This window comes from Rhipicephalus sanguineus, chromosome 4 (assembly GCF_013339695.2).
Source record: "Rhipicephalus sanguineus isolate Rsan-2018 chromosome 4, BIME_Rsan_1.4, whole genome shotgun sequence".
NCBI classification, from domain to species: Eukaryota; Metazoa; Arthropoda; class Arachnida; order Ixodida; family Ixodidae; genus Rhipicephalus; species Rhipicephalus sanguineus.
This window is the reverse complement of record NC_051179.1, coordinates 178,964,374-178,981,620: the sequence shown is the minus strand read 5'-3', so window position 1 is coordinate 178,981,620 and position 17,247 is coordinate 178,964,374. Positions and strand designations below refer to the sequence as shown.

The 17,247-nt window shown below is 47.2% G+C and overlaps 1 protein-coding gene across 1 annotated transcript in view; it reads right to left on the bottom strand.

Annotated features, from left to right (window-relative positions):
* LOC119391885 (zinc finger protein 26-like) overlaps nucleotides 1-17,247 on the bottom strand; it is a 52,492-nt gene that overhangs the window by 25,615 nt on the left and 9,630 nt on the right. Inside the window, exons 2-6 of the mRNA XM_037659536.2 lie at nucleotides 12,806-13,004; nucleotides 11,333-11,650; nucleotides 9,640-9,826; nucleotides 6,730-6,900; nucleotides 1,298-1,347 (exon numbers count right to left, since the gene is read on the bottom strand). Of these exons, the coding sequence (XP_037515464.2) occupies nucleotides 1,298-1,347; nucleotides 6,730-6,900; nucleotides 9,640-9,826; nucleotides 11,333-11,650; nucleotides 12,806-13,004 (925 nt within the window). The remainder of the gene's footprint in view (nucleotides 1-1,297; nucleotides 1,348-6,729; nucleotides 6,901-9,639; nucleotides 9,827-11,332; nucleotides 11,651-12,805; nucleotides 13,005-17,247) is intronic.

Below are 17,247 nucleotides of genomic sequence, written 5' to 3'. Positions count from 1 at the left end.
CTTTCCGCACACCCTAAAGCTCACAAATGCTCAGTCGTTTCAGCACTGTTCGAGTGCGCGCTCCGCCTTGGTTCGAGTAAGCACCTGTCCAGTAATGGATACCCACCTCAACTGCTCAGAGAGCAGGAACATCGTGCCTCAACGCCGAACCGCCAAGCAGTTACAAAGAATTGCAAACGCGTTGCCATTCCGTATGCACGTAGTGTGAGAAAGGCCTTGGCCAGAGTGTTTAACGAGTACGACGTACGGGTGGCGCATGTTTCTTTCAGCAAATTGCACGGCCAATTCATGCGCGTGAAAGACCCTTTAGAGAGATCGAGGTACCCAGGTGTTGTGTATAAAAGTGAGTGCAATGAGACACAGTCTATGTTGGCAAATCTGGTGACTTAAAAATTACACCATCTCTCACTAAAGGGAACTATGCGGGGATGTGAAGCAGCGCATGGGTCGACTTAAAGTTCCGTTCATAATGGGCACCTTGCCTGATGTTAACGCGTCCTTGCAAGTGGAGCAAACGATGAATTCTTCCGCTGCTCCATGATCTCGGCAGGCGTTATGGTATTACTGCAACTGGCGCAGATGTTGACGTAGGAACTCATGACACCAGCGCAGTGACTGAGCGTGTGTACGACCTAACACGAGCCTTTTATCTAAACGAGGAGGGGGAATGTGGGGAGAGGGAGGTTGGCTACGGCGCATGGAGAGGAGGTGTGGGGAGAGGGTTTGCGCCTGCGCAGTAAGGGTGGTCACGCCACACACCACCACCGGATTATTAAACTCCGCCATAAGCTGCTTCGCATCTAAAAAGTGCCTGAAACAGCACCAGTATGACGTGGCCAAGGGAAATTCAGTTTCCAACGCTCTATCGGAGCACTAAGAGAACACAGGCCATTGCATAGACTGGTACTTGGCTTCGATTATCAAGAAGACAAAAAAAAACTGCTGCCTGCACAATTACTGTTAGAATCGCTGCACATTCAGAAGGCAAAACATGCGATAAACAGGACATGCAGAAATCTGCCGGCAATTTATGCACGCGAGCTACATAATTTTTCTGATATTTAAAAGAGCCATTGCATTTTCCTTTACTATGACCAAGAAACCCGTATGGGTTTTGAAATGTTTTTAGCTCGTTATATTTTTTATTTCTCGGCGAGTGCTCATTTCATTTTTCCCTTTCTTCAGTGTCTGTTTCAAAATTGATCGCTCACGGGCGTGCATTGTTGTAGATAGCCTGTGGCTGGCATTGCTGCACACAACACTGTGCAGAAGCTGGTTAGCATAACATGAGACTTACCATGTCGGGCTGCATGCTTGTTGATGGAGCTGTTGTGACCATGTAGTGACCTAGACAGATGAAAAAGAGGGGACACAAGGATACAGTAACGATATTTTTCATACAGATGATTTTGCAAGTTCACAGGATGTTAGTGTAAAATGCTGACCTCCAGCATAAAGTACAACAGCACACATAGCCATTGGAAGTGCTTTTAACAGGTGAAAACTAGCTGCTGTTCCCTGCCACCTCTTGGAGTAATACCGGTGTCACACAAGCACTTCCGTCTGAAATCGGGGCCAATCTAGGTTAGGCTCAATGTGAATCTGGTGCCGCTACATGGGGTATCGTGATCTGATAGTGCACGTAACAGCCAGCACAGCCCGCATCATTGTTTCTACCCAGTTGTGCCATTTCCTTTTACTTTTCCCTCTTTCCTTTTGATGTTAGCTTTATAAACAAGACGAAATAAAGGATGCACAAGTTTTGCCCTTCACCATGTCAGCCTTGTAAACACTTCGCACACGCCCATCACACATGGAACTCTACTCACAGTCACTTTTGAATCGAGAGATAGAAATCAAGATGATCACGGTCTGTGCATTGTGGTCTGGCTACCAGATCGCAATTCGCTGACACACGCTAAGCTCAACCCGAATTAATCCGGACCCTGTGGCAACAACCAGTGTTGATCGCGATCAAGAAATCTCATATGAATCAGCCCCTACCGCTATCAAAAATGTGACACCTGCGTAAGACCCATCTGAGTGTGCACTAATTGCACGAATGAAAGCTGCCCATAGTTGCTGCGCCAAGCTACGTGCCATCCTCACGCACTGCTTGCACAGCCAAGAATGGCACGGCCATGACAGCCTTCCTCGTTCACCGCACTTGTAAAGCTTGCGTTGGTCTGCTGCGACAATGGCAGCGAGGAACAAGTCTCGAGAAAGAAGTTTTGCCCAAAAGGCGACACTCTGATTAAGGTAGCAGCACATTAAATAGCTATACAGTGAAAGCTCGATAATTTGGCCCTCGCTAATTTGGAAAATCGGATAATTCAAACGTGTTCTCTGGTCCCTGCAAGCATATGCATTGTTTATTGGCATCAAACTTTCGTTACTTTGGTCATATTTGGCCGCAACCTGGTTATTTTCGGACGATTCTCGGAGCACGCCGAGCACAAAGAGCTGCAAACGTCGACGCAAAGGAGCGAAAACAGCGTTTGCAGACAACCAAAATGAGGCGTTGCAGCCCGCATTGCCATCGTCATCAGCACAAACCGTGCCAAACCGTAGGTAACGACAGGAAAACGAGAACGCTTCATGCATCTGCATTTACTACCGTGTGTGACACCATGTTGGCAATGGGCCTTCAAGAAGGTGTGGTCACCATCTGCAATCGCATTGTTGGCGACCAAGGCCTTAGTGGCTGTGGCAAAGTGTGTGTTGTTTTCGTTGTTACTCGGTGCACATGAACTGTGTGGACGCTATCACTAGCTGCAGTACCGTCCACAGCAGCTGCGACTAGCAGTAGTTTCGTTTTCAGCGCGTGTGTTCAGAACTGTGTAGCCGCCATACATGGCAATGCATTTTCGAGCCAGGTTTTTTCCGCAGCGGCTGCGGCGCTCAGCAGCTTCGTTTCAACCCTGTGTGCGTAGGCCACGCACATGCCTTTAGAACTCTGTGGACGCTGCCTATAATCGCGTTGTTGCAGCCACGATTTCATCCACAGCAAATGCAGCACTCAGTAGGTTCGTTTTGACCTGATGCGATGTGCGCGCAATGCCACAAAGCTCAAACATGAGAGAAGTTGCTGAAGATGAAAAGCTTTCAGCTGCGGTCTGCGTGCTGGCATAAATCTTCCTTGCTTCTTCACGATGGACGAACGATCAGTTGCTGGCGATTTTACTGGCGAAAAAAAGTATCGTCACATGAGCGTGGTGTTACGTAATAAAGGATGGGTGCAGAGCACGTTTCGGGCTAAGACAGTGTGTCTTGCACCGCGGTAGCATTGTGAACAATGTCTCAGGATGATGAAAATTGTGGCTTTTACACTGCTCTTATGCAAAGTAAGCACAGGATTTATGTATTCTTCAAGAAAATGAAAGTGTATTTGTGTAATAAAAAGACATTTGTGTGTTGTTTTCTTGGAACTTTGAATATTTTGGCATTCGGTTAATTTGGACATTTTTCCCGATTCCACGAAATCCGTATTACAGTAAAATCTCGTTAATTCGACCCCCGTTAATTCGGAATTTCGGTTAATTCGGACGTGGCGTCTGGTCCCGTCCAAAATGTGCATTGTTCTATGGCTGAGACTCTCATTAATTCGGACAGATTCGAGCGCGCTTCGGTTAATTCGAACTCCCGACCGAGGTCGGGTCGAGACGGGCAGCGGATACCGCCACGGCCGCGGTTCGGATATAATTCGGATTCGCAGCCGAAATAGACGGCGCATCTAACAACTTCGAGATCGGATTATGGCCTCCGAGATTTAAAACGAGGTAACGAGATCGGATTATGGCCTCCGAGATTTAAAACGAGCTTTGCATCTCGGAGGCACATACACAATGAAAGGCAATGCATCGCTACTGTCATCAGCAACAGGCAACATGGCGACGGTCCGTCCGCGTTTTGCGTTTTCAACGCGATCAGCCAGCCACGAGTGGTGGATGATAAGAATAGCATAGAATAGGCATAAGGCATCGGTTCCGCGATAGCCCCCCTGGTGTTCCGCAACGTGCGCGGTGAAGCGTTGTGCAGGCCTGGCGTTCTGGACTTTCCGCACGCCTTTCTACGTACGAGCCGTGCAACATTATCAACACTGACGAGACAGCGCTGTTCTTTAAGGCTCTGCCTGACAAGACGATCGTGTTTAAGGGGGACCCGTGCGTCGGGGGGAAACGGAGTAGAGAGCGGGTGACGGTTCTGGCTACGAACATGACCGGCACAGAGTAGCTGCCGCAGCTGGTGATCGGAAAGGCTGCGAAGCCAACATGTTTTAAGAACATTAAGCAGCTGCCTGTCGACTACCGCTTTAATAGAAAGGCTTGGATGACGGCCGAAATATTCCAAGCCTGGCTGCGTCAGCTAGACCGCCGCTTTGCGGCACAGTGTGCGCGGACAGCCACCTTCAGGAACTTACCAAATTGTGATTTCCTTGCACGTTGCCTCCGCGAAGCAAACCGCGATCACCGACTTCTTTAAGAAATAAAAGTCTGGTGGTGGCGGAAACATTTTTCTAGTGTTTTGATCGTACTCGCGATAATTCGAACCCTCGGTTAATTCGGACATTCTGTCTGGTCCCGTGAAGTCCGAATTAACGGGGTTTTACTGTAACAAGCCTTTACTGTACAAAGATTCAGTTTTGTTAGCACAGTTTTACTGCGGTACTTTAAGCACTAATAAAATCAAAGAGCATGGTGTCATGTGCATATGGACAAATATAAGCACATCTCGCCCAAAGACTGTGAACCTTCACAGCTGCCGTGATAAAAAGAGCAAAGAAAAATGAGCAAACGTATCGTGCTGCCTCTCGTTTCTTTAACATGGTGCGAGCTGCAATATTAGGTGTGTGAAGCTAAGCCGGTGAAGACAGCACACATAAAGCAATCGGCCATCTCGGCTCCCTCAACCTCTGGGACAGATTAATATACATACAAAACAGGCCACATGTGCCGCCTTTTATTATTTTTGTTGGTGCACAGAAACGGCCGGACTGTCCCAAGCCCAGCTGACTAGAGACGTTTCATTTGCAACCCACAAGGGCAAAAATGGCATGCTCTCATGCATTTTGTCTCATTCCACAGGATAGGATCCTGTCACACTTGGGCTTTGTACAGACTGCTACCATAGTGGCACGAAGTGTATACAGCAATGAAGTGTATACGTACAACATGAAGTGTACACAGCAATAAACGCTGACCATACAAGCACACACAGACATGCACATGCAGACACAAGATCTGCAGGTGCTAGGCCGACGTTCTTGGCATGCGCATCCTTCAACGCAATAAATGTTGGAGGCCACTCGAACAAACATGCACGACTGAGTGCAACGCTGCCTGGGCACTAATGGAGGTAGCCTCAGTGCACTTCTGGTGTTGGGAGTCACGTGATCTGCCTGGGGGCCCAGTGCAGTTAAAGTAAATGTGGAAGCAGACAGCAGCGTGCTCCTGCCACTTCTCATCACGCCATTGTCATGGCAGTGAGTGCTAGTGGTCATTGAGTGAACCCTGTTCTTACGTGCAATAGATTACACTATAGTTAGTAAGCTGATGTTCAGTGTAATCTACAATGCTCATAAAACCACGAGTCTTAGATCACGTGAAATGCAACATTTTTTAGTGACATCTGATATTAAATTTTCATGGATAGTACATTTTTTCTTTGTGTTTTCTTCCACAATGTATTAACAGAGGCTCTACTAGTATACTGTATTTCCTTGCATATAACCCGACCAATATATACAGAAATTTCGGAACTAAAATTGGGGTGTGCGTTACACGTGAATGTGGAAATGTGGAAGCAGACAGCAGCGTGCTCCTGCCACTTCTCATCACGCCATTGTCATGGCAGTGAGTGCTAGTAGTCATTGAGTGAACCCTGTTCTCACGTGCAATAGATTACACTATAGTTAGTAAGCTGATGTTCAGTGTAATCTACAATGCTCATAAAACCACGAGTCTTAGATCACGTGAAATGCAACATTTTTTAGTGACATCTGATATTAAATTTTCATATTAAATTTTTTCTTTGTGTTTTCTTCCACAATGTATTAACAGAGGCTCTACTAGTATACTGTATTTCCTTGCGTATAACCCGACCAATATATACAGAAATTTCGGAGCTAAAATTGGGGTGTGCGTTACACGTGAATTTTGGTGTGGAAGTTGGTTTCACAGCATTAATTCACCGTAATGAAATGAAGGTGTCTATCTTTCTTTGGTTTTTATTTTTCCGTAGCTGGGGGTACGCGTTATATGCAAGGGTGGGCTATACATGATGAAAAGGGGCTGCAAATAACACGGCACACAAGAAAAGATGGACACAGAACGACACACTTGTGACTTCTTTATTCAGGAAAAAACATTTTTAAAATGCAGTTAGACCAGATAAAACCCACTGAGTCGATATAAAGAGATTACAAAAACTAGCGCTCAGCACGATTATCTCACATGTCGTTCTAGAAAGGCTATCTCACCCTCCTGCAGATTAATAGATAGATGACTAATGCAACTTGGCCCCTCCCTCCCGATATGGAAGGCCTCTATAATCTCCCTCTGTGTGGAGCCCTTGTGCCTGTGTATTACTGTTGTTTGCCCAAACAGAGGCTTGCAACTACCTTCTTTGCAAAGTATGGTACATTTCTTTTGTACCAAAGATTTATTATAGTGGTAAATAGAGAAAGTATGAAATAGAAGAACTGGTATTGTGGTGTTCACCCTGACTTACTGCTGTGTGCATCCTGGAAGTGGCGGTCGAGGTTCTTGCGGAACATGAACCCCCGGCGGCACATGGTGCACTGCAGCGGGTACGCCTTGGTGTGCTTGCGCACCACGTGGTGGTCACGTTTCAGGGCACGCTCAAACGTCTTGCCACACAGGGGGCACGCGTGCTCCATCGCTGTGCAAACAAGAGGGCATATCTTTCCTTTTATTCAGGACATTTATCCTTCAAAGCCAGAACTTATCGGCAGCACTGGAGAAGTTTGTGCCAGTTCATGGCTATGAAAGAGCAACATACCAGCATGAAGTTTAATGACAACCAAAGCCAAGGAAAGTATAGGGGACATTATTTGTAGTAATGACACAAATGTGAAAAAATTAAAGTGGACAAAAAGACAACTTGCTGCCGACAGGGATCGAAGCTGCAAGCGTCAAACAACATGTCTGATGCTCTACCAATTAGGCTACGGCGGTGGTCGTCCTCCCATACACTTTATCGGGTATATCTGTGCATTTTATCTACACTTTATCTGTGTATATCTGTGCATTGCAGACGCGTTATTCCAATACCGTCAATTTGGCATGATTTATGGGGTTTAATGTCCAAAAATGACTCGGGGCTATGAGAGATGCTGTATTAGAGGGCTCCAGATAATTTTGACCACCTGGGGTCCTTTAACGTGCACTGACATCGCACTGTACATGTGCCTCTAGCATTTTGCCTCCATCGAAATGTGTGGCCAGGATTCAGCTGCTCTGTAACCACAGCGCCTGTGCTCGCGAGTGCACCTTGTATTAAGTGTGTGGAAATGTGTCAATTTCGTTATACAGTTGAACCCCTTTATAAGAGACACTGATATAAGAGACACGTGGGGTATAAGAGACACCAGCGTGCTACATGAAAGTAAGGGTTGATAGGAAAATGCATAACTTAGTACCCTGCTTATAAGAGACACCTCATATAACAGGCAAGAATTTCTTCCCCATGCGTGCCTCTTATAAAGGGGTTCAACTGTATCCAGGTTTAACTGTAGTGCTATCGACATTACATAATACGACAAGGCAGTTCCGTCATTTTAGTACATATAAATAAAGTGCAGCTGAAGGATGGAGGTTGGATGGGGCTTTTTCGAAGGCTGACAATGAACTTTAAATTAGAGCTGTGCGAATAGCAAAATTGAGTGCAAAGCGAATTTGAATATTAAAATGTGAGTGCGAATTGAATACAATATTTTATGAATAGTTGTTGAATATTTTTTTTTTAATACTTCAACGCAAAATTATAGAAAAAAGATGCAGAGGATCCCTAAGCATATTCTTATGAGATAGCAACATGAAAGCATTTCTTTTGGCTAGGTTGGTGAAGCAATGGAGGGGTGGTGTTCCCTAGTAGTCCTATCAAGAATGAGGCAATGCAGAGGCCGAATTGTATTTATTTAGATGATTTGGTGCAACCAATGTGGTGTTGACAACACTTTAAATGCGACAGGAAAAGACGCTATTTCCCCAACCTCTCCTCCTCCTTCAACTTCTGTGGAGGCCCAACTGATATGGCAGACAAGGGCGCGCTTCCATCAAGTCCGGAGTTTCTAATCTATCGCACAGATGTCAATGTATGAGAACATCTGAAATTTCGGACACTGAAACTCTTCGCCGCCCGATTTTTTTTTACTTTCTCCCCAAATTTCAGGTCCGAAACGGCATTAATTAAAGCCCTCACCTCTGCCACATCTACTATCTCATAGGTTCAAACCAGCGCTTTTGTGAGTCAATCTGTTTGTGGCCGTAGCAGAGTTCGAGTGGCAGCTTTGCCACAATGCCAGAGTGTGATGGGTGAAGCATATTGAAAATCTGAAAGGGCCACTGTCACGGTGCAGTGCAGCGATGTCTTTACGGATAAGCACTGGAAATGCACGGAGAGGTGATAGCGGCAGGCGGCAAACACGCCCGCCCCTTATGATAAGCATCTTCAGCTAACCGATCAGTAGTGTATGTGGCCTAGCACAGTCGTTAACCGGAACGTGCCGCGCAGATGCATTGCCTTCACGAACGCAAGCAGCTCGCCAGCGCCGCGCCCATCTGCGATCAGGAACGGAGTGGCCATGTCATAACTAGGCCTATCAGAACGAACGCTATAACAGCAAACACATGCGTACGGTACAGCAAGCGCCCCGGTCAGCTTGGTTCGCAATGTGTTACGCACAACTAGGAACGATCAGCTTTACGCGGCAGCAAATGCTGCGTATCGGCGGAGATTCGGCGATGCGTGTGCACATCGTTTACATGCCTACACACATCGGTGAGAGCTGGACAAGTCTTCCGCTCTTTCACCACAGTCTTAGTATTCCGCATCATCCTTTCCAAATGCTCCATGCAAAAGAGCCGTAATCTATTCCGTGCTTTCCTGGTATCAGCAGCGCTCATCACGAGACGTAAATTTGCAATTGGCGGTTGGCACGTAGTTAAGCGGGGTTTGCAGCAGGTACCGAATGTATGTATTCACGAAAGCCTGGGCGCGCACCAAAATGCCTGATAAGTGTACCGGGAGGCATTAAAGCTATTTCGGACGTGGCTGTGGCAATATGATCGCTTGAGTGGAATAAAAAAAGTGTGAATTCGTTTTTTCAGACAGCCTGATTTTTCGGACGATTTCACGGCCCCTAGAAAGTTGGAAAAATCGGACGATGACTACTTATTTTCCGGAAGTTCAAATACTTCAAATAGTCAAATTCCAGTGCGAATCGAATTGAACAGCAAACACTATTACAAAAATATTCGAAAGTTCGAATATTCGCACACCTCTACGTTAAATCCCAGGTTGATGATGGTGAAGATGACGAAAAAGCGAAGTGAACAGAATACTACATCATAATTACGTTCCAGAGTAAAATGTGCACAGCTGCTTGGCTGCTCTTACCCTTGTTACTGCTGTCCTCTGTTGCCATTTCAACATCGGTCGTAACTGCAGCTCCTTCAGTGCTGCTGTCACCACCCTCATCCCCGACTGACTGCAAGGGCACCATTGCCGCATCCGAGAAGACCGTCTCTCCATCCATGGGAGTAGTAGGTGCTATGCTGGTGTCAAATGGTGCTGCCGTCACTGTCTGTCAACAGTCATGCCAGATGTGCCATAATAAGAACATTTCTTGCAACACATTGCTCAATGACGACACAGGTAACAGTTATTGTTGGAGTTTTAACGTCCCAAAACCAGGATACGATTATGAGAAACGCCGTAGGGGAAGGCTCCGGAAATTTCGACTACCTAAGGTTCTTTTACGTGCACCTAATCTAAGTACGTAGGTCTGTAGCGTTTTCGCCTCCATCAAAAATGCAACCGCCGCAGCCGGGATTTGATCCCACGACCTGCAAGTCCGCCGTCGAGCACCATTACCGCTTGAACACCGTGACGGGTAATGATGGCACAGGCAGCGTGACCTGGAACTAGAAACTGCTTGGAATGGCTGAAATTTCATCAATGCATCGAAAGCGATAATGAAAGAGGGTAAATCCACTGCTGGCATGGCGATTGGTGCCACACACTATGTTGTCATTAGGAGGTGCATGTGGCTCCATTGCCATATTGCAGGAGTGCCTGCTTCCCACTCAAGATACCCAGATAAGATGCATTTTCTTCTGTGACATAGTTACAAGCGTGAAAAACGGAAAAAATTACAGCGTCATTCAATTCCATGACAGCAGATCATGAGGGCAGATCAGGAGCCAACCTGTGCGTCTTCGTTGTTCAGTCTGGCACACTATTGCACTTGGCATCTCTAGCATGTTTCGTCTTTGTGTCTTTGCCGTTCAGTCTGGCATCTCTTTTGCGCTTGGCGTTTTCAGCGCGTTTCGCCTCTGTGTCTTTGTCGTTCAGCCTGGCATCGCCTTTGCGCTTGGCGTCTCCAGCATGTTTTGCATCTGTGTCTTTGCCGTTAAGTCCGGCATCTCTTTAGTGCTCACATTTCGCCTGAGTGTATTTGTCATTCAGTCTTGCATCTTTTTTGCACTTGGTGTCTCCAGCATGTTTCGCCTCTCTGTCTTTGTCGTTCAGTCGGGCATCTCTCTTGCACTTGGCATCTCCAGCACGCCAATCGCAGCCATGGTGGCGAACGGCGCTGACTAACACTCCTGGGTTTAAATGCACATATATACCCCATAAAGTGCACGGGAGGATGACTGCCGCCATAGCTCAGTGGTAGAGCATCGAATGTGTTATTCGAAGGTCGCAGGTTCAGTCCCTGCTCGCGGCAAGTTATCTTTTCGTCCACTTTACTTTCTTCACATTTATATTCTAATTACTACAAATAACAACCCCCATACTTTCCGTGGCATTATTGTCTTAGTTGTCATTAATATTAGGAAACTGCATTTTAGCTTGAATGATGTGCCCATTCAAACTTGTAAACGGAAGCTGCTATGTGACTTCAAGAAAATGTAATGCTCCACCACCATAGTTTGCACCCATATCCAAATTCACTCTGCTTCAAACGAGCAATGAATGTAGTTACCACAGTCATGAGTCCGCATGTCCTCAAAACACCTGCGAAATTTTGTGCACCTGTCCTTCCTGCAACAAGGTCTACGTATTCCACAGGGCATCAAACAATCACCTCAATCACTGGCTCAGTGGTCGCACCTCCCTTGCCAGTCTGCTGGCAGCCGATGTGCTTGCGCTGATGCATGCGCAGACCCCGGTAGCTGCTGAAGGACCGGTCACACAGGGAACAGGCATGCTCGCCCAAGCTGCCTGGCTGCCCTTCAAAATGTGACCGCTCGTGTGACTGTAAAGCGGACGCTGAAGTGAAGGTGCGTGCGCAGGCACAGCACTGCAGCGTTGGGGGTCCCCTATCTTGCGAAGCAGGAGCACTCTCGACACTGTCCACGTCGTCACCACCGTGCCGCTGCTCTATGTGACGCTCCAGCCAGGCCTGCGCATGTCATTGAACTGACCAATCAATGTCATTCAGCAATCGTGATGATGTAATTCCAAAACTGGAACAGCAGCTGTACAATTGCATTAATATTCAATTGTAACATCGCTTACTTCATATATAACTTGGCAATGCCTATTTTGGGAATGCTCAATTGATGGCGTATGACATCTGGACAAGGCAGGGCTTGTGCCTGATGCCATAGTGGAGAGCTTCGGATCACTTCTGATTACCTGTCATTCTTTCAAAGGATAGTAGAGGAAAAAACAGCTATTGATGTATTAGTAAACTAGTGCCGTCTATAACGCCAAAAAATGTTATTCTTAGTGGAGCAAATGGCATGGTAAGCCAGAATGTCTACAGGAATGGAAGATTGGTGGCGACGTCACAAATGACAAACAAGGAGAAAATACTTTAATGAACTAAAGCAGTGAGAGTGCTGCTTAGATAACCTCTTCTGCATTCTGAGCATTAACTGTTACATTATTTACAACAGGAAAATTTCATTTAAATTGCAGTGAAGCTGATGAGAATGCATTCCCGCATGCTTAGTTAGCCTGGAGATCAAGCTGATCATATGTGCTCACAACCAAAACATAATTTTAGAGAAGGGATTAACAGGGATCACACAGGACCAGCAACGCAAAGATGAAGATGGGTGTTGATCATATTTTTTCATGCTTGTTTTTTATTTTTTCGCATGGTTCCTTTGAATAAATAATCAGTTGACAGACAGTCCTCATCTTAGCATTTATTCATCACGTATGGCCTCTGTTAATCCCTTCTCTAAAATATGTTCAATTAGCCTGCCTTTCACCACTCGTTCATTTCAAAACATAGTACCTAGCAGGATGCAATTTGATGTGATTGTACATGTACAGGCTGTAGTTATATCATAAGAAGCAGCCCAGATAAAGAAGCACCTGCACTGCAATACGTGTGAGACTTCTGTGGGTGCACTACTTACATGGCAGAAAAGTGAACAACGCTAAAGATTGTATCAAGTGTAGAAAACAGGCACAGAGTCTACATTCCTTGATTCCCTTCAACATGCTCAAAATCGGCCAAATCAGCCTGATCCTACTTGGCAGCTTTCACAGCATCACTTGGCAAGTTATGAAATGGAGACACCTGGACAGAGTTTCACCTCACCTGCGAGCGAAACAGCTTCCCGCAGGCACCACACGAGAGCATGGCGGGATTGCGGCGAGGCGGCTTCTGCAACGGCTTGGGGCCATGGCTGTCGCAGTGCCCCTTGAAATCAACCAGGGTGCGAAACTGCTGCTGACACAGCTTGCAGCACAGCTCACCTTGTACCGCATGCAGGCGCACGTGGTAACGCAAGTCGTCCCTGTGGCAAGGCCTCTTTTATTCAACACATGTGCACGACTCCTTCTACGAATAAATTGTAAATTCTGGGGTTCTTTATTTACAACACAAATGAAACCAACAGGAAGGTATAGGGGACATTATTTGTTGTTTTTAACTGTAGTGTAATGATTATGGCCTATACTGAAAGGAGTGGACGAAAAATTGCCCTTTCTGTCGGTCCAATGCTCTACCCCTTGAGCTATCATCCACTTTGTTGGATATTTATGCGTGTTTAATCCCTGGGAGTGTTAGCCAGCACCACTTTTAGCCAAGGCGGCAAATGTGGAACACTCTTTTTGCCAGAGGACGCCACGTGGCACGCCATTATTTCACGAGGTGGTAACTGACCAATAAACCCACACATGCTACCTAAGGCATCGAGTCTACCCGGACGAAGCCCTTGCTGCGAAAGCACGAAAGAAGGGGAATTGTCCGAGGGGCTCGTTTCTTTGTAGACACAAAGGGCGATTTTTATCCACTTTAAAGGGGTCCCCTATTTAAGACCTCATTGTGTTACCTTTTTTTCTTGTGGGTTGCATAGACTGAAGGGTGAACAGATTAGTGCAGCAAGAACTGCAGTGATAGGGGCATGCAGTACAAAGTTATTGAGCCTGGGAAATTCAAAATACAATAAAAAGGACGCCTACCTTCAACTCGATCTTTGCGGGGTCACTTTAGCACATTTCACTTGCCACTGACGTTGCAAGGCACCACCAATGGAATGAGCTGAAAGCTCCGACGTAGGGGAAGCTTGTGTGACATTTTGCCTGTTCTATCCAACGCATTGATGACCCTGTTGCGACAACAAACAGCGTAGTGCCTCAAGAGGGAACCGCACGTGCGAAACGAGTCAGAATGCCTCTATCACGTTTTGTAGTTTTAGCGATCTTTATTTTTTGCAACGGCATCTATTTAAACGCTCTTACATTTTTTGTTCTTCAGTTTGAACACAATGGCGCGTGGAGCGTCCCCTGCGCATTTCTCGCAGCGTGGTGGTGTTCGGTGCATTGTTTGCCCGGCACTCCACATCACGAGTAGACACAGAAATGGGGTCACTTTTTCGTGGGGGTAGTTTTCCATCTGAATAAAATCTAAGAGCATTGGTCTATTGGGCATTCAGAGAAAAAGCATGTGAAAGAAGAACAAAACCCAATAGTAGTCTCTTTTTTGATGCAATGCCGCGATCACTTGTAGCATTACATTTATCCAATCATAGGCCTGTGCTCTTCTCCATCATTTGCACCTGCAATAGTTCTGACGAGCACCACTATGTGTTGATGCAGTCGGCAGCGATGTAGGCATTTTAAAAAAGAGTGTTGGAGGGGCCCTTACATTCTTTTCAATTCAAGTCATAATCATTAAACTACAGTTAAAAACAACAATGTCCCCTACATCTTCCTTGGCTTAATTGTCTATTGGTTTCATTGGTAGCGTCTAACAAAGAAACGAGCCCCTCGAACAATTCCCCTTCTCTTGTACTACTGTGCATTAAGTAACATAAAACACAAGGCAAAACACTGCAAGGACAAAGCGCAAAGCACCATCTTTCATTCTGCCTTCTCCATGCCATTCATTTAGCAATAGCAGGTGACGTCAGTGCTATGATATCTTTCCTTTAGACACAACTAAATTAAACTTTGGTTTTCCATGGCCAAGTGTTGCCGCTGCCACCCCTTCCCCAGATAGTCGAGTCCGAAGGACAACAAGCTTCGCGATGGGCGCAAAAATGGAAATGAAGCAACGACTTGTTTCTCACAACGGCCTGCCTTTGACCGCCAGCTTTAAGGGGCTAAAGGTGAGAAGTAAACAGAAGTAAATGTAACATTGGGGCCGTCATTACCCTCAAAAGCCTACATGGCAATAACCCAACAATCTAATTAATGGGGGGACAGGGTCGTCTGAGTAAAGGTATGGAGCATGCGCTGTTTGATGAATAAGGGGGGCACCTGCCACCCCTTGGCCACCCTGTGCCTGCTGGCACTGTCTTGCTTTACAAAACGTGTGAGCAAGCACATTTTTGTATGTACAATATAATGTTTTTCACTGAGGGCAAATAAAACACATAACTGCTGTGTGACTATGATGGTCAACCCTTTTAGAAATGACCAACTCCAAGAGAACAGGCAATGGGAGTAGTGAAAGTGTGAGCCAGGGCTGGGCAAAGATACTATTAAGGCGTTTAATTGACGGCACTCAGTGATAATACGCAATGGTGACAGTCAAGTCAAAGCACGGACTCTCAGCATGAGCGGTGCTCTTTCAGGAGGAGCCGAAGCAGAGGAGCCGAAGAGGAGGAGCCAAAGAGGACGACCCACTAGAAGGCGCTGGAGAGCGCAACCCATTACTCAGTTCCAAGGCTTCGCTACAATTACCCTGGGTACGAAAAAGGAGCCGCCCGGCGACCCAACAGCTTGTCACTATGAGAGGGTCATAGTAGGCCTTGAGGCGCTCCACGTGGACAATGTCGCGCCCTCGACGGCGCATGTCCGAAGATGGTTCGATGAGTTCGATCAGGTAGTTGGCCGGGGATGTGCACTCGATGACACGGTATAGGCCTTCGTATTTGGGCAGTAGTTTTGAAGAGAGGCCGGTTGCATTGGTAGGGACCGAGAGCCATACGAGTGCTCCGGGGAGGAACGTGGACTCAGAAGTGGTGGTGCCCCCGCAAAGGCTCTTCTGCCGCTCTTGTTCGTGCATTGTAAAGGTCTTTGCAAGCTCGCGACACTCTTCAGCAAGCCTGGCTGTGTCAGAAATAGGTGCACACTCAGATGGATCCGGCTTGTATAGAAATATCGTATCGATGGTGTGCGACGGGTGCCTTCCGTACAATAAGTGTGAAAAACCAGTAGTGCTCTGAGGGGCGGTATTATAGGCGTAGGCGACGAAGGGCAGAATGGCATCCCAATTTGTGTGATCGGCGGCGACGTACATTGAGAGCATGTCCCATAGCGTGCGGTTAAAGCATTCGGTTAGGCCATTCGTCTGCGGGTGGTAAGCAGTAGTTTTGCGGTGAACAGCATGGCACTCTTTGAGAATGGCTTCGACGACTTCTGACGAGAAGACACAACGTCGATCGCTGAGGAGCTGCTGGGGTGGACCGTGACGCAGTCTGAATTGGTGCAGCAGGAAGGAAACAACATTGTGCGCTGTAGCCACTGGGAGGACGGTGGTTTCGGCATATCGCGTGACATGGTCAACAGCGACGATGCAGTAGGTCAACAGCGACGATGCAATTGCGTCGGTGCAGTAGGTCGTCACGAATGGCGAAATGGTGGGCTTGACGACACAACACGCGAGTGGATGGTGTTGCCGACGGATCAGTGAGCAAGTCTATCAGCGAGGCGATCCATTTATCCTTGAGCTGTGCGGTAGCAATGGTGTGAACGTCGATGGAAGAAACAGCAATGTAAGATACTGAGAAGGGGGCATTGTCGTCAGGCAAAGGGGAGTGCGAGAGGGCGTTGGCGTCAGCATGCTGGTGTCCGTTGCGGTACAGCACGTGGTGTTGTAGTCTTGCAGGCGAAGTGCCCAGCGGGCGAGACAGCCTGAGGGATCCTTCAATGATGACAGCCAGCATAGTGCATGATGGTCGGTGACAACATCAAATGGGCGACTATACAAATAAGGTCGGAACTTTGTAAGGGCCCAGATGATCGCCGGGCACTCTTTTTCCGAGACACCGTAATTGGTCTCGGCTCTAGTAAGCGTACGACTTGCATATGCCACAACATATTCGGGGAACCATGGTTTGCGCTACGCAAGGACAGCGCTGAGGCCTACACCGCTGGCGTCCGTGTGTACCTTTGTTGGGGCCGTAGGGCCATAGTGGAGTAGTATGGGAGGTGACGTCAACAAACGATGGAGCTTTACGAACGCGTCATCGCACTTGGACGACCACGAATTTAGAGGCCCGTTACTTCCAAGGAGCTTCGTCAACGGTGATATGACGGTAGCAAAGTTTTGTGTGAAGCGTCGAAAGTATGAACACAGTCCGACGAAACTGCGCACTTCTTTGACGGACATAGGTTTGGGAAATTCGGCCACAGCCCGAAGCTTGGCCGGATCGGGAAGGATTCCGTCCTTGGACACGACGTAGCCTACGATTGTCAGCTGCCGTGCTGCAAATCGGCACTTCTTCAGATTCAGTTGGAGGCCGGCGTTGCGCAAACGCATCAAAACATGCCGCAGACGTTGGAGATGCGTGGAGAAGTCCGGAGCGAAAA